This window comes from Natrix helvetica, assembly GCF_964273705.1.
Source record: "Natrix helvetica genome assembly, chromosome: 10".
NCBI classification, from domain to species: domain Eukaryota; kingdom Metazoa; phylum Chordata; class Lepidosauria; order Squamata; family Natricidae; genus Natrix; species Natrix helvetica.
Genome location: NC_138561.1, coordinates 6,302,577 through 6,329,967, shown reverse-complemented (window position 1 = coordinate 6,329,967; position 27,391 = coordinate 6,302,577). Strand labels below are relative to the sequence as shown.

General features: G+C 44.5%; 2 protein-coding genes across 2 annotated transcripts; both read right to left on the bottom strand.

Annotated features, from left to right (window-relative positions):
- Positions 1 to 1,858: 1,858 nt before the first annotated feature.
- Positions 1,859 to 4,880, bottom strand: LOC309397501 (metallothionein B-like). The gene is made up of 3 exons (XM_081963567.1): positions 4,733 to 4,880; positions 3,106 to 3,171; positions 1,859 to 2,093 (listed from the first exon to the last, which is right to left on the bottom strand). The coding sequence occupies exons 1-3, from the start codon at positions 4,761 to 4,763 to the stop codon at positions 1,999 to 2,001; spliced, it is 192 nt and encodes a 63-aa protein (XP_081819693.1). The 5' UTR covers positions 4,764 to 4,880; the 3' UTR covers positions 1,859 to 1,998.
- A 7,436-nt stretch (positions 4,881 to 12,316) lies between these two features.
- Positions 12,317 to 18,872, bottom strand: LOC309397511 (metallothionein-1-like). Its single transcript, XM_081963580.1, has 3 exons — positions 18,717 to 18,872; positions 17,701 to 17,766; positions 12,317 to 12,774 (listed from the first exon to the last, which is right to left on the bottom strand). Exons 1-3 carry the CDS (start codon positions 18,814 to 18,816, stop codon positions 12,680 to 12,682), a joined length of 261 nt encoding a protein of 86 aa, XP_081819706.1. The 5' UTR covers positions 18,817 to 18,872; the 3' UTR covers positions 12,317 to 12,679.
- Positions 18,873 to 27,391: the final 8,519 nt, after the last annotated feature.

The following is a 27,391-nucleotide window of genomic DNA, read 5'->3' as shown; positions in this document are numbered from 1 at the left end:
CCATTCTTCCTATGTTTTGGACCTGAAAGAGTTCAGTTTTCCAACCTCTGGTTCTCCCCTTCCCACCCTCAATTTCCCCCCAAAACTGAGTCACTTTTATAGTTTTATGATTTGCAGGCAGTAGGGCCAAGGGAGTGGAGAAGAGATTCCTTCTGTTTCTCATCCTCAGCCTCTTTAAGAGGTGTGGACTTCAACTCCCAGAAGCCCCCATTTAGATCCAATTCTCTGTTATCGGGCAGGTGAACACTAGACCAGGTAGGGATTCCACCACGTTCTTCCCCAAAATGACACCTTCAAGATTCATACTACTCAATCTCAGCAACAGGGGAATTCTGGGAGTTGAAGTCCATCCATCTTAAAAGTGACCGAGAAATACTGAGCTATAGAGAGACAAGCTTCAACTTGTAGCTTTGTCATCTCACCTTGGGATCCACCACAGGGCCATCCCTGCCCCCAAGAGAAAGCTTACCTGCCTGCCTCTCTGGTTTTCAGCCACCTTGTCTCTCAAAAGATTACTTCCTTCCCACCTCCTACAGCTCCTCTGGTTTGCCTGAAGCCCAAGCTGTCATCTCTCTTGTTTTGGAACAAGTTTGTAATTAGATTGATGAGACTAAGGGGAGCCCTCCTGGGCCCTTTGGGTTTCCCACCTGTTTACTTAAGAAACAGGTGCTGCCCTTTCTCTTCCCAGTAAGGCAGGGAGAGCAGAAAAAAAAGGAATCGGCAATGCAGGAATTAGTACAGGTAGGACAAGAAGCAATAGGTGGAAACTAATGAAGGAGAGAAGCAACCTGGAATTAAGGAGAAACTTCCTAACAGTGAGAACAATGGACCAGTGGAACAGCTTGCCTCCAGAAGTTGTGAGTGCTCCATCACTGGAGGTTTTTAAGAGATTGTACAGACATTTGTTTGGAATGGTATAGGATTTCCTACTTGAGCAGGGGGTTAGACTAGAAGACCTCGAAGGTCCCTTCCATTCTGTTAATGATAGTTGAGGACTGTGTGGTCCTATAGATAAGAGAATATTAGTGCTCAGGATATACAGAATATGAATAATTAAGGTCAAGGTTGCCCTTTCACATATGTGCTACTCTGGGGGGCAGTACTCATCTGTTTCAAAGCCGAAGAGCCAGCGCTGTCCGAAGACGTCTCCGTGGTCATGTGGCCGGCAAGACTCAACCCCAAAGGCACACGGAACGCTGTTCCCTTCCCACCAAAGGTGGTTCCTATTTTTCTACTTGCATTTTTACATGGTTTCGAACTGCTAAGTTGGCAGAAGCTGGGACAAGTAACGGGAGCTCACTCCATTACGCGGTGCTAGGGATTCGAACCGCTGAACTGCTGGCCTTTCCAATTGACAAGCTCAGTGTCTTAGCCACTGTGTGTGTGTGTGTTCAGGATATATAGCATATGAATAATTATATACAGTATATGTATGTATATGTGTGTATATATATGTGTGTGTGTGTGTGTGTGTTGTATTTGTGCTGATAAATAAATAAAGGGAGACTAGTATAGATCTATTTCAAGCTATTTAGCTCTCATCAGCTAGCCATACCCTTACTGGGATTTGAACCTGGGCTATATTACATATTAGGCAGGAGTCTTAGCCACTAAGCCACAGGCTCTCCTGATCAGCTGAGCCAGGGAAATAGGTATGTATTTGTGTTACAATATGTAAAATCCACTCTGTGGACCCAAAAGCAAGCAAACCACATTGCAAATTGATTTAGACCACCATGTTTAACAAAACCAAGGTACATTCAAAAGACTGCCCGGAGTTCCACTGTAGCTGATGACCTTTAAAACCAGGTTAGTCACTTTGAAGAAACCCACCCCAAGAAACCCAAACAGACAATGGTTTGTCTGAAGTCAGCTTTATTTTCATGCTCTCAGGCTTTTAAAAAAACAAGGGCAACACACATGTCGCTGTAGCCTGGAAAAATCATTTTGACTGCACAACAGATTTCACCTAATTACAAAAAGAGGAAGGGTGGGGGTTCAGGGGCAGCAGCTGCATTTGTTCAGGGAAGGGTCTTTGCAGACACAGCCTTTTGCGCAGTTGTCACAACTGGCAGGGCAGCAAGAACAGCAGCCTGGAAAGAGTCAGAAAAACAGGAGATGAAATAACGTTAGAAATGGGATACAGTAATCAACTTGGATACTCGAAGGCTTAGAATTGGGTTTTCTAGATCAAACTGAATGTCCAGTTCAATTCCCACATTCAATCTCAATGTGAGTCCGTTGCCAAGTGGACAGCCCATAGTTTGCCCAATTTACACACCCCTAATAAAATGTGCAACGAATGAATTTATTGTAGGCTTCCCTGTCCATAAAACCTGGTTAGGTTGTTCTTGCTCAGAATAAAATCCTCTAGAATGCATAGGATTAAACCTCAACTACATCCTAATTGCACATAATCTTAGCATTGAGCTGGAAGGGGCCTTGGAGGTCATCTAGTCCAAGCTCCTACTCAAGGAGGAGACCCTATACCACTTCAGACAATTGGCTGTCCCAGTCTCTTCTTAAAACCCTCCAATGATGGAGCACCCACAACTTCTGAAGGCAAGTTGTTGCACTGGTTGATAGTCCTCACTGTTAGGACATTTCTCCTTAGTTCTAGGTTGCTTCTCTGCTGGATTAGTTTCCACCCATTGCTTCTTGTCTTGCCTTCAAGGTGCTTTGGAGAATAGCTTGACTCCCTCTTCTTGGTGGCAACCCCTGAGATATTGGAACACTGCTATTGTGTCTTTTCACTAGACCAGACATACCCAAATCCTGCAACTAAAACTTTAATATCTTTCAAAAGCATTCACTCTATATCTAAACCCATACTCTTATTCATGATAGTGCCAAGGACTCCATGGGATTAATTAGGCCCGGGGTGTCCAAACTTGGGAACTTTTTAAGACTTGCGGACTTCAACTCCCATTCTGGGAGTTGAAGTCCACAAGTCTTAAAGTTCTCAAGTTTGGACACCCCTGATTTAGGCATATGTTGCAAGTCTTGTGTCAAATCAGATGACTGACAACGACCTCGCTTTTTCTCAAAACCTCGACCTTTGCATTTTTAACCCCCAATTGATGTTCTAGAAAACAAAAGACTTACTTTTTTTGCATGAAGTACATTTGCAGTTTTTGCATTTGCACGATCCATTGCAGGAGCAAGAGGTGCCTGAAATGTTAAAACGGGGAAAGAACAAATGTCATTGCCTGAAAGAGAATAATCACAAACCACAAGCACGATTCAACCCCTTTTACTAGAAGCTCCTATACACTATTCCATGCAACTGCTGAGACTAAGCGGGCAATGCACGCTGTAAACTAGAGTTTGTTTAGTTCTGGTTTTGAACCCAGTCTTTGGAAGCCTGTAAAACCCATGGTTAAATCATGGCTTAATGTGAATGGTTAAACTATGAGGTCTGTTAAACCGTGGCTTAACCTGAAGTGTCTTCCCCCTCTCTGGGTAGACACACAATTTTAAGTTTGAAGAGTTTTTGGATGCACTAGAAAAACTTCAAAGAGAAAAAAAAATCTCCCAGGTCCTGGTTTAAAATAACTAGGATGCCCATAAATTTCCTTTCCCTGGATTACATGGCTACGTTACTCCACTACGCTGAAATGGTACTTAGTTTTTGGAGAAAGATTCGTTTCTAAACCTTTTTACAGCCTTTTTAGGACAATCTAATTGGGAAACTTATTTTGCTTTAAGAGCTTTTGCAAACTCCCATCTTGTTAGGGATACTTTTCTCAAATGTCCAATTTGGAAAAAAAAATGCTTCCAGGCACGGGAGAAAACTTGGGAACATTTTCCTAAGTCTCCTCACAGCTGTTCTGAATGGGAAATCGGTTTTCCTACTGCTAATGTATTATTAGGCGGTTGCTTTTTCCCCCAAATGGGGAAGCTAAGACTTGCCAGTCAAACTGCCTATTCTTGCCAATAGTTCCTTTGAAAAGAAGTAACTTGGTTATATTCCAGTCTTGCCCACAGGAGCTTCCATAGAAACCTGGCCTTGGATCCTTGGCATATAACTAGCAACCCCAATAAACAGAGAGCAGATTAAATTGTTCAATGCTACATTTTGATGTCAAACTTAAGCAAATCTTAGTTGCTTAAAGCCCTGCCGAATTTTATTTGGCCTGGAAAGCTGGTAAAAAAAAAGTTTATCTGAGAACAGAAATTTGGGAACTGCTTCTGTATCGGTAGATACGTTGTTTCTGTCTGTGCGTGTGGGGGGGAGGGGGCTTATACCCTGTTAGAGACCCGACACAGACTTCCAGAAAGTGTTCATGGGGTTTTTTGGGGGAGGGGGAAGAAACGGGTCTCTCTCTTGGAGGACAACTCTTAGGAAGTTGTGGGGGCTTCATCAAGAAGAGACTAGACTTATTTGTCAGAAACGGTGTAGGGTCTCCTGCTTGGGCAGGGGGTTGGACTAGATGACCTACAAGGTCCCTTCCAACTCTGTTCATCTGTAAACAGCACGGACGGAGAGGGACAAACCCCGCTGCTTTCCCAACCCATCGGGGTCCCGCAAGACTCCACCCCAACGGCCTCAACGGAGCCATAGGTTCCCTCCGCAGCACTTGCGCGCATCTCCTGCGCTCAATAGCCTGGCTTACTGGATTCTGGGCAGCCAAACCGGGATTTCTAAAGGGAGGGGAATAAGGGTGTTGTTTTTTTTAAGGCAATGCAACCCCCCTAAAGGGGTGGAGGGAAAACAGAAGCAGAGACTTACCGGTGGCACAGCCGCAATTCTGGGGATCCATCGCAAGTCGAGAGAGACGAAAAGCAGCGCAAACAGCCCAAGGCGGAGGAAAGATGCACGGATGCTGGAGGGCTGCCTGCCGCCGGCTTTTTATAGCGGCCGCGAGGTCAGCGAGGCGTGTGCAAACCGCCCATCCCTCCCTCCCTCCCTCCCTGTCCTGCGCACGGGCCGCGGCGGTGAGGATGGGCGCAAAAAGGAGCCGCTTCCGCGCCGCGCGCAAAGCCCCCGCGTTTGCAAGCGGGCGCCCGCGGGCTCCCGCTGGTCCCCTGGGCTTCGTAGCCGAAGGGGGTGCAGCACAAACGGGCTACACGCTAAGCCCCCCCCCCCGAAATTAGCCTGACTTGGTCCCCCTGGAGCGAATGGAGGCGCCGGGGGTGGGGTCTCATTGATTCAAAACGGGGTCTGGGGGGACCTCCAGGCAGCTGTTGAAGGGGTCGCCTCCCCTTCCCCCACGACTGTCATGGGTCCTCATTTTCTACAGCTGGAAGCAACAGGTGGGGGGTCCAGGTTGGATCTCCGTGGCGTTGATTGGGGGAAGGGGAGGAGATCCCTGGGATTTGCAAAGTCCCCGAGTGGGAACTCCCCCCCCCCAGGTGACCTGCCATCCTGTTGAATGGGGCTTTTCTCCCATGTCTATCAATCAATCAGTCAATTCAATCCAATCAATCAGAATAGAGTTGGAAGGGACCTTGGAGGTCTTCTAGTCTAACCCCCCCACTCCACGGGGCGGGGGGGGGGGAGAATCCTGCCCTCCCTTCTCTAACCAAACTGGGAATGTCCATTTCTGGCCCGGAGTTTTATGGCAGGGCCCAGGGCAGTGGGCCTGCTTTCTTTAGATTAGAATAATATTTTATTTTATCTGTGGATCAAAGTTTTGCTTTGAGGTCTTTGCTTTTTCTTGACCACAACAAAATCCTGCGAGGTGCGTTGGAGGAAATATTTCAGGGAGTTTGGATGAACCTCGCTGTTCTAGATCCTCACCCTGCTGGATCCTAATTAGGATTAAATCAAATAAGGTTTCTCGTAGATTTAATCTCCCCAGTCCCCAATACCTCACTTTAGCTAGCTAGCCTTTGAGCTCAACAAATATGGATTGCAAATCAGGAGGACTGAAATGGAAAAGCATTGGATTTTTTTAAACCTTAAAAACAAACCGATTTAATCGTTTAAAAAAGTCCCGAAAGAAAACAGGGCCAAACTATGCCTACGTTGTCTTCTTTAAAAAGAGACATACACAAAATTGAAAAGAAAACAAAAGCCTTTAAACCAGCAAGCTGAAGCAGTCATCAAACTAAATGAAAAGAAGGGGAAAACACGTGACATCTGTACCTTTCATATCTCTTCAACATTAATCATTAAACTTTCTAAATGAAACAGCAAAAATAATACTCTATTGTTGTAAAATGTCATGAAGTTGGTGCCAAGCATGAAGTTATGCCAGTTTTTGGCATGTATTTAACAGATGAACGGAAGGGACTTTGGAGGTCATTTAGTCCAACCCCCACCCAAGCAGGAGATCCTACATTTCTGACAGATGCCAGTCCAGAATCTTCTTGAAATCTTCCAGTGATGAAGCTTCCACAACTTTAAAGATGCTTTTTTTTAAAAAAAAGTAAAATTACATGTCTTTCAAATCCAATCACTAATATCAGGAATACCACTTCGGTAGTTTGAGAAACTACAGTATTTCTCTTAGCTCATAACCCAAATAATCTCATATTCCCAAAAGTTGGAATCTGATTAAATTTGAGGAATTGGACCTCCGGAGCCTTGTTGCTAAGAAAAGGAAAGAGAATAACAAGAGTTGGAAGGAACGATTTACATTAGTTTAGTGTCTTTGTGATGAATTAAGAGTGTTGTGATCATGGATTTGGTTTGGTGGCAGATATCTGCTGACCCCCATCTGGCTGGCTCAAAACACAGTGAAGCCATTTCTACAAGATGACAACAGTGTGCAAACTTCCTTCTCATTCAAGCTGGTGTGGTGTGCAGCTGTTAAGGCCGCCTCCTTTTGCACATGACAATACAAACAATTCCCCCACCCACCCCTTCCGAAAACGGTGTGCAGAGTGCAGTGCGCAAAAGCCCCACGTGGGTTGGTAGTGCTGATTCAAGAGTGAGTCAGCAGCTAAAGCTCTAGTTAGTAGAACTTTAAGCAAACAATGACGGCACTCAAAGTTTGTTTGTTATGGCCTGGCTGAACTTCAGGTGGAATATCGCTTTAATTTCCAGATTGGATACTCTTGGTTTTTAATCGTTTAATGTCAGCATACTTCTTCAGTTGAAAGTCCCTGAGTTGTTTGTGTAGAATTAATCACACCGTTTCATAGGGCATTCAAAATTAAAATGCCAACGGTTAAAACACTATTCAAACCTTTGCAGTCGAGTTGAGTTTGCACACCTCAACTTAACTTGGTTACTGGTTGCCCTCTTTCTGGGTTTGGCCAATAATTAGTGAAAGCAGTCTGGGTTTTCACAACCTGCTAAGCCACTAAAGTACAATATTAACCAATGTTACGACTAACCAGTCAGGAATACAACTGAATACTCATTCATATGTTGTGTTTTGTTTAAGTGTGTTGTGTAAATGTTCTTGGCTTACAACCATTTGTTTAATGAGTGAAGGTACAACAGTACCAAAAAGTCTGTCCTCACAATTGGTCCTTGCACTTGTGACTGTTGCAGCATCTCCAGAGCCACCTGACCAAAATTTGGGTGCTTGACAACTGATATGTATTTACAGCTGTTGCAATATCCTGAGTCACGGATCCATTATTCATGAATTTCCCAGCCAGCTTCCAACAAGCAAACTCAATGTGGGAAGTTGGGTTTGCTTAATGGCCATGTGATTCACTTAATAACTGCAGTGATTCACTTAGCCATGGCACAAAAAGTCATAAACTTGGGCACAACTTCCTTAACCACCACCTTGGCTAACAACAGAAATTCTGGACCCAATTGTGGTTGTACCTCAAGGACTTCCTATAGAGGTTTTTAAGTGAGGAAAAGAAGGGCCAGAGCAGGTACCCAAAGTGTCTTTTGATTTGCCCTGCCATCTTGGAAACCTTTTGTGGAAGTAAAATATTGAGCTCATTGGGGGATATCTTTATATGGGGTCCATCTGCTTCCAAGAGAAGCAGAGAAACTAGCCAGCTTGTCCACCAAACAAAAGCAAAATATGCTATAAAAATTACAAGGTGCAGTTGATTGTTCTCTAGGTGGAACTAGTTAAGTTGTAATTAATCATCCAGAAAAAATGCTTCCCAGACATCTTTAAAACGGTACTCATATTCCAGAAACATTTTAGCCACATACCAATTAGTAACAAAACATTCCCCACCCACCCCTCCTGAGGAACAATCCATCTCAGATGTCCTGGAGCTGATGGGGATTGTAGTCCAGTGGGGGCATGGAAAGCAACAATTTGAAGAAAGTGAACTTCATACCACACACTAAAACCTACAACCCACTAGCCAGACTGGGCTTTAGAGAGAGATTATTATTAGAGATTAACAGAGTTGGAAGGGACCTTGTAGGTCATCTAGACCAACCCCCCAACCAAGCAGGAGACCCTACACCGTTTCTGACAGAGGGCAGTTCAGTCTCTTCTTGAAAGGCTCTAGGGATGAAGCTGCCACCATGTCAGAAGGCAAGCTATTCCATGGGTTGATTGTTCTCACTGTCAGGAAATCCCTCCTTATTTCCAGGTTGAATCTCTCCTTGATCAGTTTCCATCCATTGTTCCTGTCTGGCCTTCAGGTGCTTTGGAAAATAGCTTGACCCTCTCCTCTCTGTGGCAGCCCCCCAAATACTGGAAGACTGCTATCCTGTCTCCCCTAATCCTTCTCTTCCCTAGACTAGCCATGCCCAGTTCCTGCAACTGTTGATCGTATGTTTTAGTCTCCAGTCCCTTTTAGTCCAAGGGTTTCCAACCTTGGCAACTTTAAGACTTGTGGACTTCTACTCCCAGAATTCCCCCACCAGCATGAAGTCCCCAGACATGGCCGACTGGGGAATTCTGGGAGTTGAAGTCCACAAGTCTTAAAAGTTGCCAAGGTTGGAGAACCCTGGTTTAGTCTAATGACTGTGGAAGGTCTACTGTATGAATATGAAGCCCCAATCTTAGAAATCTTAGAGACTCTAGAACGAGTGCAGAGAAGAGCAACAAAGAGGATTAGGGGACTGGAGACTAAAACATATGAAGAACGGTTGCAGGAACTGGGTATGTTTAGCTTAACAGAAAGAAGGGCTAGGGGAGACATGATAGCATTGTTCCAATATCTCAGGGGTTGCCACAAAGAAGAGGGAGTCAAACTATTCTCCAAGGCACCTGAGGGTAGGACAAGAAGCAATGGGTGGAAACTAATCAAGGAGAGAAGCAACTTAGAACTGAGGAGAAATTTCCTGACAGTTAGAACAATTAATCAGTGGAACAGAAGTTGCCTCCAGAAGTTGTGAATGCCCCAACACTGGAAGTCTTTAAGAAGATGTTGGATAGCTATTTGTCTGAAACGGTATAGGGTTTCCTGCCTAGGCAGAGGGTTGGACTAGAAGACCTCCAAGGTCCCTTCCAACTCTACTATTGTATTGTATTGTAAATTAAGGGTAAAAAGAGGAAACTAGTCCAGAGATTGGGTTCCACCCCAGGAAAGAGTCAGAAAAAGTCAAGATGGCATTCACAGCCACGTGACTGAAGCCCCACCCCCTTTTATGCAGATTAAAAAGGGTGGGTCACACAGTTTTGGCCACCATCTTGAGTCCCAACTTGGGTGTCCTGAATACTTTCCATGTTGTGACAACAAGGATGATAAATCACATTTTAGAAAGCGTTTGGCTTTTGCTTTTGGATACAGTTATGCCACAGCTTCAGTGGTGGGATTCATAAATTTTACTACCGGTTCTGTGGGCGTGGCTTGGTGGGCGTGATGTGTCTTGTCTCAGTACCGTTGCAACGTCAAACTCTCACTAAACCAGGGGTGTCCAAACTTGGGAACTTTAAGACTTGTGGACTTCAACTCCCAGAGTTGGGGAATTCTGGGAGTTGAAGTCCACAAGTCTTAAAGTTCCTAAGTTTGGACACCCCTGCACTAAACCAAAGATTGTAAGTTGAGGACTGTTTTGAAATCGCATTCAGCTCAGCTGGTTTTGCTCTGAAAAGGCGTAGATTGGGGATTCTCCCAATGTCTCAACCTTCCTTATGGTGTTTTTTTCTATCGCTTCTCTTATTTGTATGTGTGTGTCAGGAAAAAAAAAACATTTGGCAGGATATTTCCACCATAAACTTTCGCCTGAAAGAACCTCAAACTGAGCCAGACATTTCCTGGATTGCAGGTCAAAAGTTTTCCCCACGTGGCCAAAAGTCCTAAATTCAACAAATTTCCCTTTACAGGATGCCAGGAAAAGGTGAAAAGCCTCCCATCTTGCCAGAATCCTCTTGCCAGCCACCCATCTGGGCCACCAAAATGTAGCCCAGATGTGACCAAAATGTGGCCCAGATGGGTGGCCATAAGTCACCATCAAAATGTGACTTACTGAAGATGTGTCCAATCTTGGCCACTTTTAAGACTTGTGGACTTCAACTCCCCAAATTCTGCAGCCAGTAAATAAATAATATGGTGGCTCAGGAGCTAAGACACTAAGCTTGTCTATCAGAAAGGTCAGCAGTTCAGCGGTTTGAATCCCTAGCGCCGCGTAACCAAGCAAGCTCCCGTTACTTGTCCCAGTTTCTGCCAACCTAGCAGTTGAAAGCATATAAAAATGCAAGTGGAAAAATAAGAACCACCTTTAGTGGGAAGGCAACAGCGTTCCGTGCACCTTCGGCGTTTAGTCATGCCGGCCACATGACCACGGAGATGTCTTCGGACAGCGCTGGCTCTTCGGTTTTGAAACGGAGATGAGCACTGCCTCCTAGAGTCGGGAACGACTAGCATGTATGTGCAAAGGGAACCTTTACCTTTAGTTTTACTCTAGTAGTGGGCAACCAGCGTGTTTAATTTTTAATAAGAGTGCACAACTCATTTAATCGAGTTAAATAATTAGCTAAAAGTTGTACAACAGGTTAGTGTTTAGATTTAAATGTTTATTGTCTGTCAACTCTGGTGACTGCCTGGACTGGTTCCTGCAGTTTTGATGCCAAGATTTCTGGAAGTGGTTGATCCCGGTTGTCTTCTCCTTAAGCCCGAGTGGGAGTGACTGTCATTATAATCATTCGTCTGGTTTCATGCCTGCGGGAGGATTAGAACTCGTTGTCTTTTACTTTCCAGACTAGTGGCTTAACCACTACACCAAACTGGCTTTCAAATTATGCACACGGCATCATTACAAAAAGATAAGCTTGGAAATGCGAATCCAGCATCATCGTAGTAGGTGGCCTTTTAACTTTTTACCTCACGGGATACTCAAAGTATCACTTTGAGTATCACCAGTTAGACCTGGTTAGAACCAGAAAGGAACCAACACATTTTCATGAAAATTCAGAATTGAACCTTTTAAAAGGGAAAATTCCATGCTGGAAATGAAAATGGAGTCTTCTCACACCTTTTCCCATGTAAACCTCTGGGCCCACGTATTCCTCACAGGGATTTTTAGGAGACCCAATATGGAATTTAGAAGGGCAGCCTGCCTAAGGGACTAAGATAAGATCTGGGCTTCAAGAGGTGTCTTGGGACCCATTCACTGTGATTGTCCTTCTGGTAGTTTTGGTTTTTGATGGACATCCCTGACCTAAACAGGATCCATAGGGAGATGGAAGTCAACTTCCATCAAGTCAAACAAGTCAAGATGGCGGCCACAACTGCATTTGAGCCCTCTGTCAGGTGTGCTTCTGTTCAGAACCCAAGAAAGAAAAAAAACCCAATTCCATGTTTGTAGAGAAGAGGTACTTTTACTTGAATTTGAAAGGATAGCAAGAAAAGAAAAGCAGGATCTGAAGCAAAAGGCGCGAAAGTTACATGTTGAAAGTATCCCCAAATCCCTCCCCCCCCAAGGACGCAGGCTGAATGTCCAATCCCCAACCCATATGGTGTCATGTAGGGCACATCTTCAGGTGTTTTCGCCCACCTGGTATTCTGGGACGGTTGACCTTGACTGGGTGTAAACAAGTCCATTCAGCTGCCACCAAATGAGAAGGAAGGACTCACTGGAGAAGAGCCTGACGCTGGGAAAGATGGAAGGCGAAAGGAGAAGGGGACGGCAGAAGACGAGATGGTTAGATAGTGTCATCAACACAAGGAACATGAATTTGGGCAAACTCGGGGAGAAAGTGGAGGAGAGCTATGGTCCATGGGATTACGAAAAGCTGCATACGACTTAGCAATTAAAGAAGAACAACAAGAAAAAAAGGAGAGGTAAGAACTCCCTAACTTCTCCATAGTCCTGAACTGCAGTTTGGAAATGATTAGCGTTACATCTTTGGTGTCAACTCTTCCAATGCATCCCCACGCAGTATTTTCATCCATGAAGGCAGCTAACCTAGAACATAGAATAATAGGGTTGCAAGATACCATATCTACCAATTCACAGCATTGCTGACTAGGAATAAAGCCAGTGGACACATTTTAAGTGTTGAAAATCATTTTATTTTTAAACAGGAGTTAGTACCTTGCAATCGGTTGCCCAAAAAAATTTCCGATATGTGAAATATAGCCGTTAATAGAACTTCCATTTAAGAGCAGATTCCTAACGGGGAGCAAAGCATCTCACGCCTATCAGCGCCTCCTGCTGGTCCGTTGGCAAAGGCCAAGGCCAAAACATCGCAAACATTTCTTATATACATACATGGCTTTATTACTATCAGCATTGTTTTACTTTCACAACTAATGGTGAGAGCGCGCAATAGCAAAAACAGAACCGGACATCAACGTGACATTCCTGCGGGCAAATATACAGATTTTCAAGACTGCTGAAGGCGGCTTCTCTTTACTTGCAGCAGCTGCATTTGGTGGAAGGTTGGCCTTTGCAAATGCAGCCTTGGGCACACTTGGCACAGCCCACTGGGCAGCAGGAGCAGCAGCCTGAAAAAGAGAATGGAAAATGTCAGCCTCAACCTTCAACAAGAGAATCCTGAAGTTCCCAAAAGGTGCCTTAAATTAATTTACGAGCCTCCAAACAAAGTTCAAAATAAATCCACTCATTTATTAGAAGCAACATTTTGGCATGTTCTTCTGCGGAGCCGAATCTGATTTCTGGTTTATTGGTGTCTGACTTTTACCCCTGTGTCTTGCCTCCCCTCAGTCTGTGTCATAAATCATATCCACCAACGAGGTGCTGCAGCGGGCTGTGAACTTTCACGCCTCACACGCCTGCTGGAGAAATCTGAGATCCGACCCTGGTCGAAAGTAGGCATGGAATTCTCCCTCTCTTTTCCCTGTCAACTTGATAATAGTCATGGAAATGTTTTACAAGTTGACAAGCCGAATGCTCAGTTGAATTTCTCGGAGGTTTGATGGACAAAGAGACCGAAAAAACAAAATGGGGCTTTGTTTTTATATGTGACAATAGCAGTGAGGCTTCTGTACGCACATAGGGATGGAAGAACATAGAACAACGGGGTTGGGAAGGACCTTGGAGGTCTTCTAGATGTAGACCAACCTCCTGGTCAAGGAAGAGATCCTATACCCAGATTCTGGACAAATGGCTGTACAATATCTCCTTGGAAACTTCTAATGATGGAACACCCACAATTTTTGAAGGCAACTTCTGTCCACTGGTTAATTGTTCCCACTATGAAGAAATGTCCTCCTTATTTCCAGGTTCAATCTCTCTTTAATGATCTTCCACCGATTACCTCTTGGCCTTCTCTCAGGTGCTTTGGAGACTAGGTTGACTCCCTCTTCTTTGGAACAGTCCCTCAAATATTGGAAGACTGCTATCATAGTTCTTCTCTTCGTTAGACTGGACATATTTTTCACCATAGGCCCACAAGGGGAGAAAGAATGGTGAAATGGGGTGCTTGGAGATTGCAAAATGTACTGCTTTGGTTAAAAGAAGGACTTTATCTAGCTTCATTTCTACTTGGGAACCCCCCCACACACACCGGGGGGGGGGGGGGGGGAGAGAGACTTGTTTGGCACTGAAATGCAATTTTAGCCCTGCTTTTTGATGATTAGATTTGTTTTGTTTGCCGTGGTTTATTCTAGTTCAAAGGATTATTGAGTTTAAAAGTTTTATCTCTATCAAAGAAAGTCAAATGTTATCTTTTCCTACAGCTTTTATACCTCTATAACTTCTTTTATTGAGCAGTATAGCTTTTAAAGCTATATTTAGCTCTACAGCATTTTTTCTATAGTTCCCCGATGTTGCTTCTTTCCTACTCTTTTCCCTTTCTTTTTCATTCTTTTCCCTCCTCAAAAGTATTTTATTCCTTTTTTTAAATTTAATAAAATTTTGAAGAAGAAGAAAAAAGGAAAGTATCGGCATCCTATCCCAGCTCAAGTGATAAAAAGGTCATCTGAACGAAGAGGTAGAGGGGCTGGAGTCACAGACATTAAGCCCAAACAACATGTTGGAACTCACACTGTACAATTTAGGTTTAATGGGCTGTGAATCTGAGCATCATGGTTAGTAAAAAAACAACAACACATCCCAGCGGTCCAAAAAACACATCCCATAGACCAAAGATAAACCTCCAACACTTTCACAGGTCCCAGAATGAGTAGAGAAATGCAAAAATTAAAAATTAGGGCTTTATGGAATGAACAGTGTGCCTTAATATTTGCAAAAATGTTCTATGTTGTTTGATCCTTAACCAACCTGAATGTATCATCCCACTGGCATCTAACTCCATCTACTTTATGATTGTTGGCATGCCCTACAGAGCCCAGTAGTGATGGCGAACCTATGGCTCATGTGCCAGAGGTGGCACACAGAGCCCCCTCTGTGGGCATGCACACCATCGCCAGCTGCTCTTCTGGCGTGGGAATGAGCGCCAGACACCTGGTCCAGTGTGCATGTGCACTGGCCAGCTGCTCTCTTCTGCATTCCGGGCAGGGGTGGGTTCCTGCCAGTTCTGACCTCTTCTATAGAAGAGGTTCCACAAATCTACCGTGCCGTTTAGAACCGGTTCCAGCTCTCTCCCCCCGCCCGTCTGCATATCATCAAGATGAAGAGCGAGAGGAGGAATTCTGGGAGTTGAAGTCCACAAGTCTTAAAGCTATCAAGTTTGAACACCCGTGAGTTTTTTTTCCTAAAGGGTTAGGGGTGCAAGGGTCTTGTAACTTGACAGCTTTAAGACTTGCATGCTTCAAATGCCAGAGATCCTGAGCCAATATGACTGGAGGAGGAATTCTGGGAGTTGAAGTGTACAAGTCTTAAAGCTGTCAAGTTTGAACTCTCCTGGGGTTTTTTCCCCTAAAGGGTTAGGGGTGCAAGAGTCTTGTAACTTGACAGCTTTAAGACTTGTGTGCTTCAAATGCCAGTTTCTCAGCCAACATTTTGGTTGCTAAGCAAGAGCGTTGTTAAGTGAGTTTCATCACATTTTACAAGCTGGCCACGCCCACCCAGTCACATGGCTGGTAAGCCACTCCTACCCAGTCACATGGCCGGCAAGTCACTCCCACCCAGTCACATGGCTGGTAAGCCACTCCCACCCAGTCACATGGCTGATAAGCCACTCCCACCCAGTCACATGGCCAGCAAGTCACTCCCACAAAGCAGGCCACACCTACCGAAGAGGTTCTAAAAAATTTTGAAACCCACCGCTGGTTCTGGGCCAGAGTGCACATGCATGCCAGCCAGCTGCTCTTCACGCGAAGACCAGTTGGCCGGCACGCTGGAGGAGAGCAGCTGGCTGGCATGCATGTGCGTGATGGAACAAGTAAGAGCAGCTGGCCACCACCCACATGTGCCCCAGCCAGCTGCTCTTTTCTGGGTTCTGGTGCACTCCAGTTTTGGCACTCCTTGCCAAAAAGGTTAACCATCCCTGGCGTAGACTTTACTCCAAGCCAAGACTTGGTGTACAGGGTGGTATCTTACCTGAGTCAAACCTTTTGTGGTTTACTTAAACCAGGTGGAAGCAAATCGTGTGACGTGAGGTTGCCCCACCCCGCTCGACAATTCTGTTCCCCGTCATGTCCTGAACTAGCCCTCCTTGTTTTCACTTCACGAAGTCAAGTCCAAATCTAACCGCCACGATTTTATGAAGTATTGGACCGGAGAGGCTTTAGCACAGCCTCCCCATAGAAATTTAAGTTGTATGTAATTATCTCTGCGTTGACTTTGAGCAATGCCGTTGCAGTTTAGCTGCAGGCTTGTAGGGTAATTGGAATTAGTAGGGCTAAAGAACGGCACTTTGAATGCCGCTCCCTAAAGGTGTTTCGGTGCAGGAACACCTGTTTGCAAATCTTCGAAAGAAACCTTAAAAAGTTGAAGGCAGATGTTTCATCTGTTCTGACTGTGCTCTCTAGTTCCCCTCTTTTACAACTGGATCTAAAGCATCACAGAATCTTAATTATTAAAACATCCCTTCTTAATCCTTCCACATAATGTTCTCTCTCTTTCCTTACAGCAATGGTGATTTTTGGAGGGTGCCTCCAAAACAGAGTACATTCTTGGCAGCTGCGTGGAGAAGTCCCTGGAGTATTCTTGGCGAGTGGTTTGCCATTGCCTGCTTCCTAGGGCTGAGAGAAAGTGACTGGCTCAAGGTGAGACTAGAACTCAGGGTCTCCTGGTTTCTACCTTAAGCAACCTGGCTCTCAGGAACGGGCTGCCTTCATAACTCCTCAAGTTATGACCATAATGAGACAATTGTAACTCATGAGGTCCATAAATCAGGCCACCCATGTGACTGATCCAATTTTATTGTCTTTTTTTTGCAGCGGTCATTAAGCAAATGTTGCAATCGTAACACGGTCATAAGTCAAAGACTACCTGTAATTTTGGGAGCAAATATTTTGAATTCTGACGAGCATGCTTACTAACCATTTTATGTGCTGGTCCTGGAGAAATGTTACCTCTATTATATGGACCAGAGTCCCCAAATCTGACAATGTTAAGACTTGTGGACTTCAACTCCCAGAATTCCCCAACCAGCTATTTTCCGTGTATTGGATCCTGTCTGTTCACAGGACATTTAATCAGGGAGAAAACAATGCCCGCATTTGTGCCACGTGTTAAATGTGGCATTAATCTTAGTTAAATATTTAGCAGTACAGACCATATACTCCATTGGGTTAATTTATGATTCATCCCATCTTGCGCTCTCCAAAGCAGATTAATTCAGCAATTAAATTAAGTAGCATAATTTAATAACCAGCAATAAAAAGTTGACAATTTGCCCTTTATAAAAAAAGAAAAGTAACAGGTTGTTGGGAATTTGGGGGTTTGCGCGTTAGACAACTTTGGAACAGAAGTAAGGCAAAAAGTCTTACATGAGGATGAAACGATCAAAAGTGCTTTTTCCCAAAAGCAACTGGACTTCATTGGGTTTTTTCCCTTGAAAACATTTTACTTCTCATCCAAGAAGTTTCTACAGTTCTAATTCATTTTTCACTAGACTAGTTGGTTAAAACTGAAGAAGCTTCTTGGATGAGAAGCAAAACATTTTCAGCGGAAAAATCCAAGTAACTCCAGCTGTCTTTTGGAAAAAAGCACCTTTGGGACAACCATGACATGGACCAAAGGTCTCCAAATTTGACAACTTTAAGACTTCTGAAGTCCACAAGTCTTAAAGTTGCCAAGTTTGATGACCCCTGACCTGGACGATTGAGAATCTCCATAGATAAAATGATCACACCCATCTTTGATAGCCTGGCCTCTTGTTTGAACGGTTTGGTGCCCCATACAAACGCTGATTGGGTTAACTGAATAAATGACGGTTAGTGGGACCACACTGGCAAGGATGTTGTGCGACTGCAACCCCGCGCACACTTCGTAAGAAACACACAGCCGCAACTTGAAAGGAGAGAAGGTGAAACATTTAGGAAGCGAATGACGGTACTCACTTTTCCTGCAGGATTTGCATTTACAGTTTTTACACTGACAGTTGTTGCCACAGGAGCACACCCCACCTGCAAAACAAAAACAAGACACACAATCACCTTTGGAACACCAACAAGACAAAAGGTCACTTTCAACATAAACCCACAAGGACTCAAGGACTCCGGGATGCTCTGGGATGCGTTCCAGCCTTGGCAAGCAACCTCTCCAAGTCAACCTAAGAAGGAATAGCATGTGTGTGTGTGTGTGTGTAAAGGGAGACCGCTCCTTCACCCAAGCAAGGATGCCCATGGCAGATCAAAAACCCCTAGCTCGCCCTTGGCTACTGCTTCCCAAAGTCTGAAAAGAGGCGGAGGAAGCAGAGAAGGGATTTTCTTGGTGGGTCCCTCGGCTTAAGAGCCCCCAGGAAAGCTTCCAGCCGCTGAGCTCCCCCATCGAGATGCATCTTGAACATGAGAATGCAACCCCGGGAAGGAAAGCAGGACCCACGAGGAGAGAGAGGTGACCCCCAAAAGTGGAGCCCAGGTCAGTTTCTCTTTCTCTCTCCTTCTCTTTTTCTTTCTTTCTCTCTCTCTCTCTCTTTTCTTTCTCACTTTTCTCTCTCTTTTTCTCCACTCTCTCTTTTTCTCTTCCTCTCATTCTCTCTCTCTACACTTTCTCTCTTTTCTCCTCTCTGTTCTCTGTCTCTTTTTTTCTTTTTCTTTCTCTCTCTCTCTCTCTCTTGTCTTTTTCTCTTTCTCTCTCTTTCTCTCTTTTCTCCTTTTTCTTCCTTTTCCTCTTTCTCTGCCTCTTTCTCTCTTTTTCTTTCTCTCTTTTCTCCTTTTTCTTCCTCTTCCTCTGCCTCTTTCTCTCTTTTTCTTTCTCTCTTTTCTTTTTCTTTTTCTTCCTCTTCCTCTGCCTCTTTCTCTCTTTTTCTTTCTCTCTTTTCTCTTTTTTCTTTCTCTTCCTCTGTCTCTTTCTTTCTTTTTCTCTCTCCCCCCCCCCTCCTTCCAAGCAGAAGGGGCAGAGAAGGGAGCCGCACCGCTGAAGCACGAGCAGTCTTCGGAATCCATGTGGGCGCTTTGGGTCTCGGGGCTCCGGTTGATGCAAAGAGGCGAAGATGCGAAGGCGAAGATGCGCATCCAGTGAGGAGGAGAGCCGCGTACGGCCGCTATTTATTTCCCCCGCGGGGAGCGGGTGCAAAAGCCGCCCCGCCCGGTGCACACGGCGCCCGGTGCCCGCCCCCCGAAAAAGCCGCCGCCGTGCCTCGCCCGGCTGGAAAGCTGAGCGCGTTGGCCCCCGGGCGACGGATGCACCTGCACGGGCTCCGCGCTTCCCGAGGCAGACCCGGACGGACGGATGGGGCGGGGGAGGGGGTGGGGAGGAGGGGGGAGACAAAGCTCTGCTTATCCCCCCCTCCAGCAAGGCGCTTCTGGACCCTTGCAAAGGAACCACTTGGGGGTCCCGGTTGATGCCACGCCGCGCGCTCTTGATTGACCTTGGATGTGGCTAATTAAGGGAGTTTATTTAGACTTGGAAATTGGGGGGAATGGTGTCTGGGCGTGTGCAGAGCGCTGCCGAAGTTAGAGGAGCTTGGGAGATGAGGGAGCCCCGGATTCTCAGCTTTTCTGGGCTCCCCCAACTGTCCAGGTCGGCTCTTAATGTGATTGATCTGTTTTCTCCCCTAGAGCCAAAAATATACCAATCTATTTCATAGGGGTTTAGCTTAATAGGTGACTCCAGCCACTCTGGTTTGTGCAGGAAGCCCTCGCTGAGCAACTGCAAGGAGTCCTCGACTTACAACGGTTCATTTAGTGACGGGAGTTAAAACGGCACTGAAAAAAGTGACCTATGACTGTCTGTCACCCATCTCCTCCCACTTACGACTGCATAACAGTAACTTTGTTGCTTCTACCCTTATGATTTATATTGATTGTTTTCTAGTATGATTTGATTGCTTATATGTACCCTATGACTATCATTAAGTGTTGTATCTTATGATTCTTGACAAATGTATCTTGTCTTTTTATATACACTGAGAGCATATGAACCAAAGACAAATTCCTTGTGCGTCCAATCACACTTGGCCAATATTCTACTCTACTCTACTCTATTATTACTCTACTCTACTCTACTCTACTCTACTCTACTCTACTCTACTCTACTCTACTCTATAGAATGTATCTTGTCTTTTTATATATACTGAGAGCATCTGCACCAAAGACAAATTCCTTGTGCGTCCAATCGCACTTGGCCAATATTCTACTCTACTCTACTCTACTCTACTCTACTCTACTCTACTCTACTCTATAGAATGTATCTTTTTATATACACTGAGAGCATCTGCACCAAAGACAAATTCCTTGTGTGTCCAATCATCCTTGCCCAATAAAGAACTCTATTCTATTCTATTCTATTCTATTCTATTCTATTCTACTCTACTCTACTCTACTCTACTCTATTCTATAGAATGTATCTTGTCTTTTTATATACACTGAGAGCATCTGCACCGAAGACAAATTCCTTGTGTGTCCAATCACGCTTGGCCAATAAAGAATTCTATTCTATTCTATTCTGTTCTGTTCTGTTCTGTTCTGTTCTGTTCTGTTCTGTTCTATTCTATTCTATTCTCATTCCATTATTCTATTCTATTCTATTCTATTCTATTCTATTCTATTCTATTCTGTCCTGCCCTATCCTACTCAACACTACACTACACTATTTCCTATTATATTCTATTCTCATTCCATTATTCTATTCTGTTCTATTCTATTCTATTCTATTCTATTCTATTCTACTCTATTCTATTCTATTCTAGTCTATTCTAGACTAGTCTAGTCTACTCTACTTGACTCTACTCTACTCTACTCGACTCGACTCTATAGAATGTGTCTTTTCTTTTTATGTACATCGAGAGCATCTGCAGCCAAGACAAGTTCCTTGTGTGTCCATTCACCCTTGGCCAATAAAGAATTCTTTTCCGACCCTGGCAGCATCCCCATAGTCACGTGATTTACATTCGGATGCTTGACAACTGACTCACATTTATGACGGTTGCAGTGTCTCGGGCTCACGGGATCCCATTTTGCGACCTTCTGACGAGCAAAGTCCAGGGGGAAGACAGATTCACTTAACAACCATGTGAATAACTTAACCACGCAGTGATTCAGTTAACAACGGTGGCAAGGAAAATGGCAAGATGGGGCAAAACTCCCTTAACAGATGTCTCACTTAGCCACGTAAACGTTGTGCTCAATGGTGGTCGTAAGTCGAGGACTGCCTGTCTTCATTTTAAGGAATGTTTGATGTTATAAAGGGTTTTTTTTAAAAAAAAGTGACTTAGGACCAGTCCTCACACATATGACGATCACGGTATCCTCATGGTCGCATGATCAAAATTCAAGAGTTTGGCCACTGGAATGAATTTACAACAGTTGTATCCCATTCCCATCATGGGAATCCCATTTGCAACCTTTTGATCTGACCTCTGACAAGCAGAAACCAGATTCACTTAGTGACCGCATGCATCACTTAACAACCGCAGTGGTTTGCTGAAGTGTGGCGAAAAAAACTCCTAAAATTGAGCATTGTCTCACTGAACCACAGCTTGGCTTAGCAAGGAAAGTTCTAGTCCCAATGGTTGCTGTAAGTCATGGATTACCTGTACAGGCAGTCCTCGACTTACGACCACAATTCAGCCCGAAATTTATGTTGTTAAGTGAGACAGTTGTGAAGTGAGTTTGGTCCCGTTTTATGAGGGGTTTTTTTTTGCAACTGAATCACTGCAGTTGTTAAATTAATAACCCAGTTGTTTAGGGAATCTGGCTTCTTCCTCGACTTCGCTTGTCAGAAGGTCGCCAAAGGGTCCCTGAGACCCTCAACCGTCATAAATGTGAGCCAGTTGCCAAGGCTCTGAATTTTCATCCCCAGGACTGTAGGGATGCGACAATGGTCGTAAGTGTGAAAAATAGTCATGAGTCATTTTTTTCTGTTGACTGTTTGAACAGTCACTAAACCAGGGGTGTCCAAACTTGGGAACTTTAAGACTTGTGGACTTCAACTCCCAGAATTCCCCAGCCAGCCATGCTGGCTGGGGAATTCTGGGAGTTGAAGTCCACAAGTCTTAAAGTTCCCAAGTTTGGACACCCCTGCACTAAACGAACTGCTCTAGATCCAGGACTACCTTTGCTGTCAGAATCTGAGCCATTGCAGCTATTTCAAGAGATTATAATAAGAAGGGCAGGAAGGGGGCAACGAAGTCAAAATAGCCGCCACACCGTGTGAGTTTTATGTGCGTGATGTGCAAACACACCAAACAAGGAATCGGAGTTTGCTGAAGGGTGGCAGTCGCTAACTCGATATTTTCGACCCTCGGGACTCCCCTACAGGTAGTCCTCGACTTACGACAGTTCATTTAGTGACTGTCCACAGTTACAACAACACTGAACAAAATGACAATATAGGAGTCCTCGACATACGGCCGCAATGGAGCCCAAGATTTATATTGCTAAGTGAGACATTTGTTAAGTCAGTTTTGTCTCATTTTACCACCTTCTTCGCCCCAGTGGTTAAGTAAATCACTGCAGCTGTGAAGTTAGTGATCCGGTTGTTAAGTGAATCTCCCTTCCCCTCTTGACTTCACTTGTCAGGAGGTCGTCATAACCCCGGGACACTGCAACCGTCACAAATATGAGTCAGTTGCCAAGTGTCCGAATTTTGATCACGTGATCGTGATGGGGGGATGTTGCAGTGGTCGTAAGTGAGAAAAACGTCCCCAAGTGGCTTTTTTCCCCAGGGCCGTTGTAACTTTGAATGGTCAGTAAATGAACTGTTGTAAGTCGAGGATTACCTTTGCTGCCCAAGGGGGAAGGCTTTGGAAAGATGAACGTGCTTGTTTATTTGCTAACATCATTTATTTCATTTGTTTGATAACATCATTTGAGGATGATGTTATCCATTCAGTTGTGTTTAACTCTTGGCCATTTCTATGGGCCAGGTGGTCCCTCCACATCGAAGTAAATCATTGCAGTTGTTGTTGTGGCCCACCAGTGGCCTGCGGAGCTGGCAGCAGATTCGGACAGTGAGGTGGTTGGGGAGGAACATGGGCCAGTCCTGGAGTCTGGGGAAGGCTCTGATGAGGGCTCTGTGTCGGAGGCAGACAGGGGGCCAGAGCCGTCTGACAGTTATCAGCTGCCTTCAGATCTAGACAGCAATGAGGCAGAGGAACAGCTGGAGCCTGTTCCCAGTGTGCTCATGCGCAGAGCTGCCAGACGAAGGGAACAGCTAAGGAACAAGGGTCAACTTGGGAGTAAGGCCACAGGTGAATGGCCCCTCCCATAGGAAATAAAAGAGGAGCGAAAGGGGAGTGGGCTTTTGCAGGAACAATTCATTCGTTCGTTGATTTCAGGAGTGTGAAGATCTGTCTGTGAATCTCAGAGACTCTGTGCCCAGTCTTTCCTTCCACTGCACTGCGTTTGGAAAATATTTACATGGCAGCTTTCCAAGCTAGATAAGGTCTGTGGTCATAAATTCACCTTCGAAAGACTGTTTGCCAGACCTTTGCTTAATGTGAATGAGAGGAATTCACATTCGTTTAATAAAAGGGGTTTTGTCGGGACCAGGACTCTGCCTCGTGCTTTTGGGGAAGCCTAAGTCAGGACAGTTGTTAAGTTTAATAACCCCACCTGTACAAGCATAAGATCCAAGTGAAAAGGTTGAGCGACACCGATCCAAACCGAAACACTTTTCAATGAACCACTTCTATATTTCCAGGAAAAAAATCTAGAACAAGGCAGAGGCAAACGTAGAATATCTGCAGGATATGATAAAAAAGGCAAAATAGCAGCCACATTGCTATATTTGAAAGCTTTTTGACCAATTCTAGTAAAAGGTAAAGGTTCCCCTCGCACATATGTGCTAGTCGTTCCCGACTCTAGGGAGCGATGCTCATCTCCGTTTCAAAGCCGAAGAGCCAGCACTGTCCGAAGACGTCTCTGCGGTCATGTGGCCGGCATGACTCAACATCGAAGGCGCATGGAACGCTGTTACCTTCCCACCAAAGGTGGTTCCTATTTTTCTACTTGCATATTTACGTGCTTTCAAACTGCTAGGTTGGCAGAAGCTGGGACAAGTAACAGGAGCTCACTCTGTTACGCGGTGCTAAGGATTCGGACCGCCGAACTGCCAACCTTTCTGATCGACAAGCTCAGCGTCTTAGCCACTGAGCCACTGTGTCCTTTTTGACCAATTCTATACAGCCACAAAAATCCATACAGTGCCAGTTACCAGGAGCTGAAGACTAGAGAATACTTATTCAACCATCACGTCTCGAAAGCACCAGGTTGGGAAAGATGTTAGATGAAAAAGAGCCTTGTTGAAACTGCATTTCTGATTCATTATTAACTATGAGAACTACAGGCTATTAATTATCTTCCTGACGGCATAGTAATTAATAGTTAATTGTCACTGGTGAATTTCAGCACCTGCTCTGGGCCTGGCTTAGCTAGGAGAGAAGGAATTTCTGAAAATACGTCTTAGAAAGAACAAAGTAAAATAGTTCAGAATGTAACCAAAGCTAAAATATACGGTAATTACAGTATTTTCCGTATGAACGTGGAAGGCGTGCTGCATCCAGGCAGCTAATATTTTCTTTTCCTTCCAATTTTCCTTCCGTTTTGGGTTTTTTTGATCGGGGATCAAAAATGGTTGACATTCCTTAAACAATAAATATAGAATTGATACCATCAAGCTAATGAAGATAATTAAGACAGCTACATTCTTTGGTATATGTTGGTATGCAGACATATAAATATGTTCACGTGTTATTTTGCGATTCTGTTAAAGGGAAAGTCAGTTTCTATGTGATGATCAGGATGGACTTCTGATTAGCATCAGCAACAGCACTTATATACCGCTTTACGGTGCTTTACAGCCCTCCCTAAGCAGTTTACAGAGTCAGTCTATTGGCCCCAACAATCTGGGTCCTCATTTTACCAACCTTGGAAGGATGGAAGGCTGAGTCAACCTTGAGCTGGTGAGAATTGAACTGCTGGCAGTTGGCACAACTAGCCTGCAATACTACATTTTAACCATTGCGCATCATGGAAAGAAGGAAGGAAGGATGGATGGATAGAAGGAAGGGTAATAGCAATAGTCCTTCCTTCCTTCCTTCTCCCTCCCTCCCTTCTTCCTCTCTTTCCTTTCCTCTCCCTCCCTTTTCCCTCCCTCCCTTCCTTGCTTCCCTCCCTCCCTTCTTCCTTCCTTCCTCCTCGCTCCCTCCTTCCTTCCTTCCTTCCTTCCTTCCTTCCTTCCTTCCTTCCTTCCTTCCTTCCTTCCTTCCTTCCTTCCCCCTTCCCTTCCATTTTCTGGGCAGATGGAAACATTTCGATGCAAAGCACTGTGTTTAACCATTCACTCTTTTTTAGTTTCTAAAATATCAAGGAGACATCTTTCTAAACTTCATGGTAGAGCTTAAGACTTGGTTTGAATAATGACAGCCTTGGATGGATATTAATAAATAAAAGCCTTAGGGTTTTGTGGAGAAATACCATGGGCCACAATTTTTCTTGTCTGCTGTGCCTGTGAAATGTATTAAGCAATTAATGCCTCATTGGCAAATCTTCATACCTAAAATCAATTTTCCCATTGAAGTTTACATTCTGTAAACTGAGCCAATGGATGACTCACCTATTTGGAGCATGAAAACGATGCTCCCTATATCTGGATCCCATCCTAATCCAGAGGTTATGGCTCCAGGTGAAAAATCAGGGTTGTCTTCATTCTCAAAAGGTACCAATTAAATATCCGATGATCATTGATGTTGACAGTTTGGAAATAGTTCAGAGAAGAGCAACAAAAAATATTAGTGTCCTAAAACATATGAAGAACATATGAAGAACAATTGCAGGGATATACAGTACTTAGTGAAAAGAAGGGCTAGGGTGGACATGATAGAAGTGTTCCAAAATTTGAAGGGCTGCCACAAAAAAGAGGGGGTCAAACTATTCTCCAAAGCACCAACAAGAGACAGTGGATGGAAACTAATCAAGGAGAGAAGCAATCTGGAATGAAGGAGAAACTTCCTAACAGGGAGGACAAATTAGCCAGTGGAAATGTTTGCCTTCAGAAGTTGTGGGTGCCCCATCATTGGAGACTTTTAAGAAGAGACTGGACAGCCATTTATCAGAAATAGTATAGGCCTGCGAGAGCAGGGGGTTGGACTAGATGACCTCCAAGATCCCTTCCAACGCTTTACTGTTACAGTGCCAGTTTTGATACTGGGTGGAGTAGAAGCAACATAAATCTATACTTCAGTAATGTCCTGAATCTACAATTACACAACGGCATTGGTGCCTATGGCTTCTGCTGTTGGTTACAATCGAGTAGAGTTTCATACCCATTTTTAATTGTAGGGCTAACCCCCCCCCCCTTTACAAAATGTTCTCCTTGGATGGGTTTACTTGGTTTAAGGTTATACTCATTTTGAATTGCTGATTTAGGAATGTAACTTCCTGTCTACCTGAATATTGTGTCTACCACCAATGCCTGTAAGTCAATGTTTCCCAAACTTAGCAACTTTAAAATATGTGGACTTCAACTCCCAGAATTTCTAGGTCGGCATGCTTTAGGGTATGTGGACTTCATTTCCCGCAATTCCCCAGCTAGCATCTTTTAAGATGTTGTAGATTTCAACTCAGAATTCTTCGTCCAGAATCAGAGGTGGGTTGCTCCCGATTTGGACTGGCAGTGACCCAGGCTGGCCATGCCCCCAAACCGGTTCTCTGCTCACAAAGGTGCCATTGCAGGCATGTTGTTTAGTAGCGTGGGCATGTGTGTAGTTCACTGTTAAATTATTCTGCACATGCGCAAAGGGCGCACGAAACGAACCGGTAGTAAAACCGGGAGCAAGCCACCTCTGTCCAGCATGCTTGAAGATGTGTGGACTTCATTTCCCAGAGAATACACCAGGTAGGATGCTGGTTGCAGAATTCTGGGAGTTCAAGTCCACCAATCTTAAATTGCCAAGGGTGAAAGACACTGCTATAGGAACTGTGCATTATGAAATCTTTGATCTGAATCTTGCCCGACTACAGAGGTGGGTATTCAGCAGGTTCCGACCAGTTCTGGAGAACCGGTAGCAGAAATTTTGAGTAGTTTGGAGAACCGGCGAATACCACTTCTGGCTGGCCCCACCCCCAGTCCCAGCCTCCCGAGTCCCAGCTGATTAGGAGGGAATGGGGATTTTATAGCATCCTTCCCCTGCCATGCCCACCAAGCCATGCCACGCCTATTAAGTCATGCCCACAGAACCGGTAGTAAAAACATTTGAATCCCACCACTGCCCCATTAGGGATATTTTTTTTAAAGTTTTTTTTCCATTTTCATAACAAATAACCACATGTATACTGTTACATAAGCAACATTATTTTATATTATTAAATATTTACATCAATTCGTCTTACCATCAACTACCAAAAACTATTATTGGCTTTTCTGTTCTCCATACACCATATTTGTACCTTATCCATCACTTTCTTCTCCCTCTTTTCTCCTCCTCCCTACCTCTTTTCTTCTCTCTGTCATCTTTCTCTTCTCTACTTCCCCATCCTCTCTCCTTCTCCTCTCTCCTCTTTCCACTCCTTCTTTCTCTCCTCCTCTTTCCCCCCTGCCCTCTCTCCTATCCCTCTCTTCTTCCCCCATTAGGGATATTTTTAACAG

Bases quoted from the DNA above. Each gene is read 5' to 3' on its own strand.
- LOC309397501 (XM_081963567.1), bottom strand. From the start codon at position 4,763: ATGGATCCCCAGAATTGCGGCTGTGCCACCG. The intron at 3,172-4,732 runs GTAAGTCTCTGC...TTAACATTTCAG, and splicing joins GAATTGCGGCTGTGCCACCG to GCACCTCTTGCTCCTGCAAT. The intron at 2,094-3,105 runs GTAAGTCTTTTG...GACTCTTTCCAG, and splicing joins ATGTACTTCATGCAAAAAAA to GCTGCTGTTCTTGCTGCCCT.
- LOC309397511 (XM_081963580.1), bottom strand. From the start codon at position 18,816: ATGCGCATCTTCGCCTTCGCATCTTCGCCTCTTTGCATCAACCGGAGC. The intron at 17,767-18,716 runs GTGCGGCTCCCT...TTTGTTTTGCAG, and splicing joins AGACTGCTCGTGCTTCAGCG to GTGGGGTGTGCTCCTGTGGC. The intron at 12,775-17,700 runs GTGAGTACCGTC...TCTCTTTTTCAG, and splicing joins ATGCAAATCCTGCAGGAAAA to GCTGCTGCTCCTGCTGCCCA.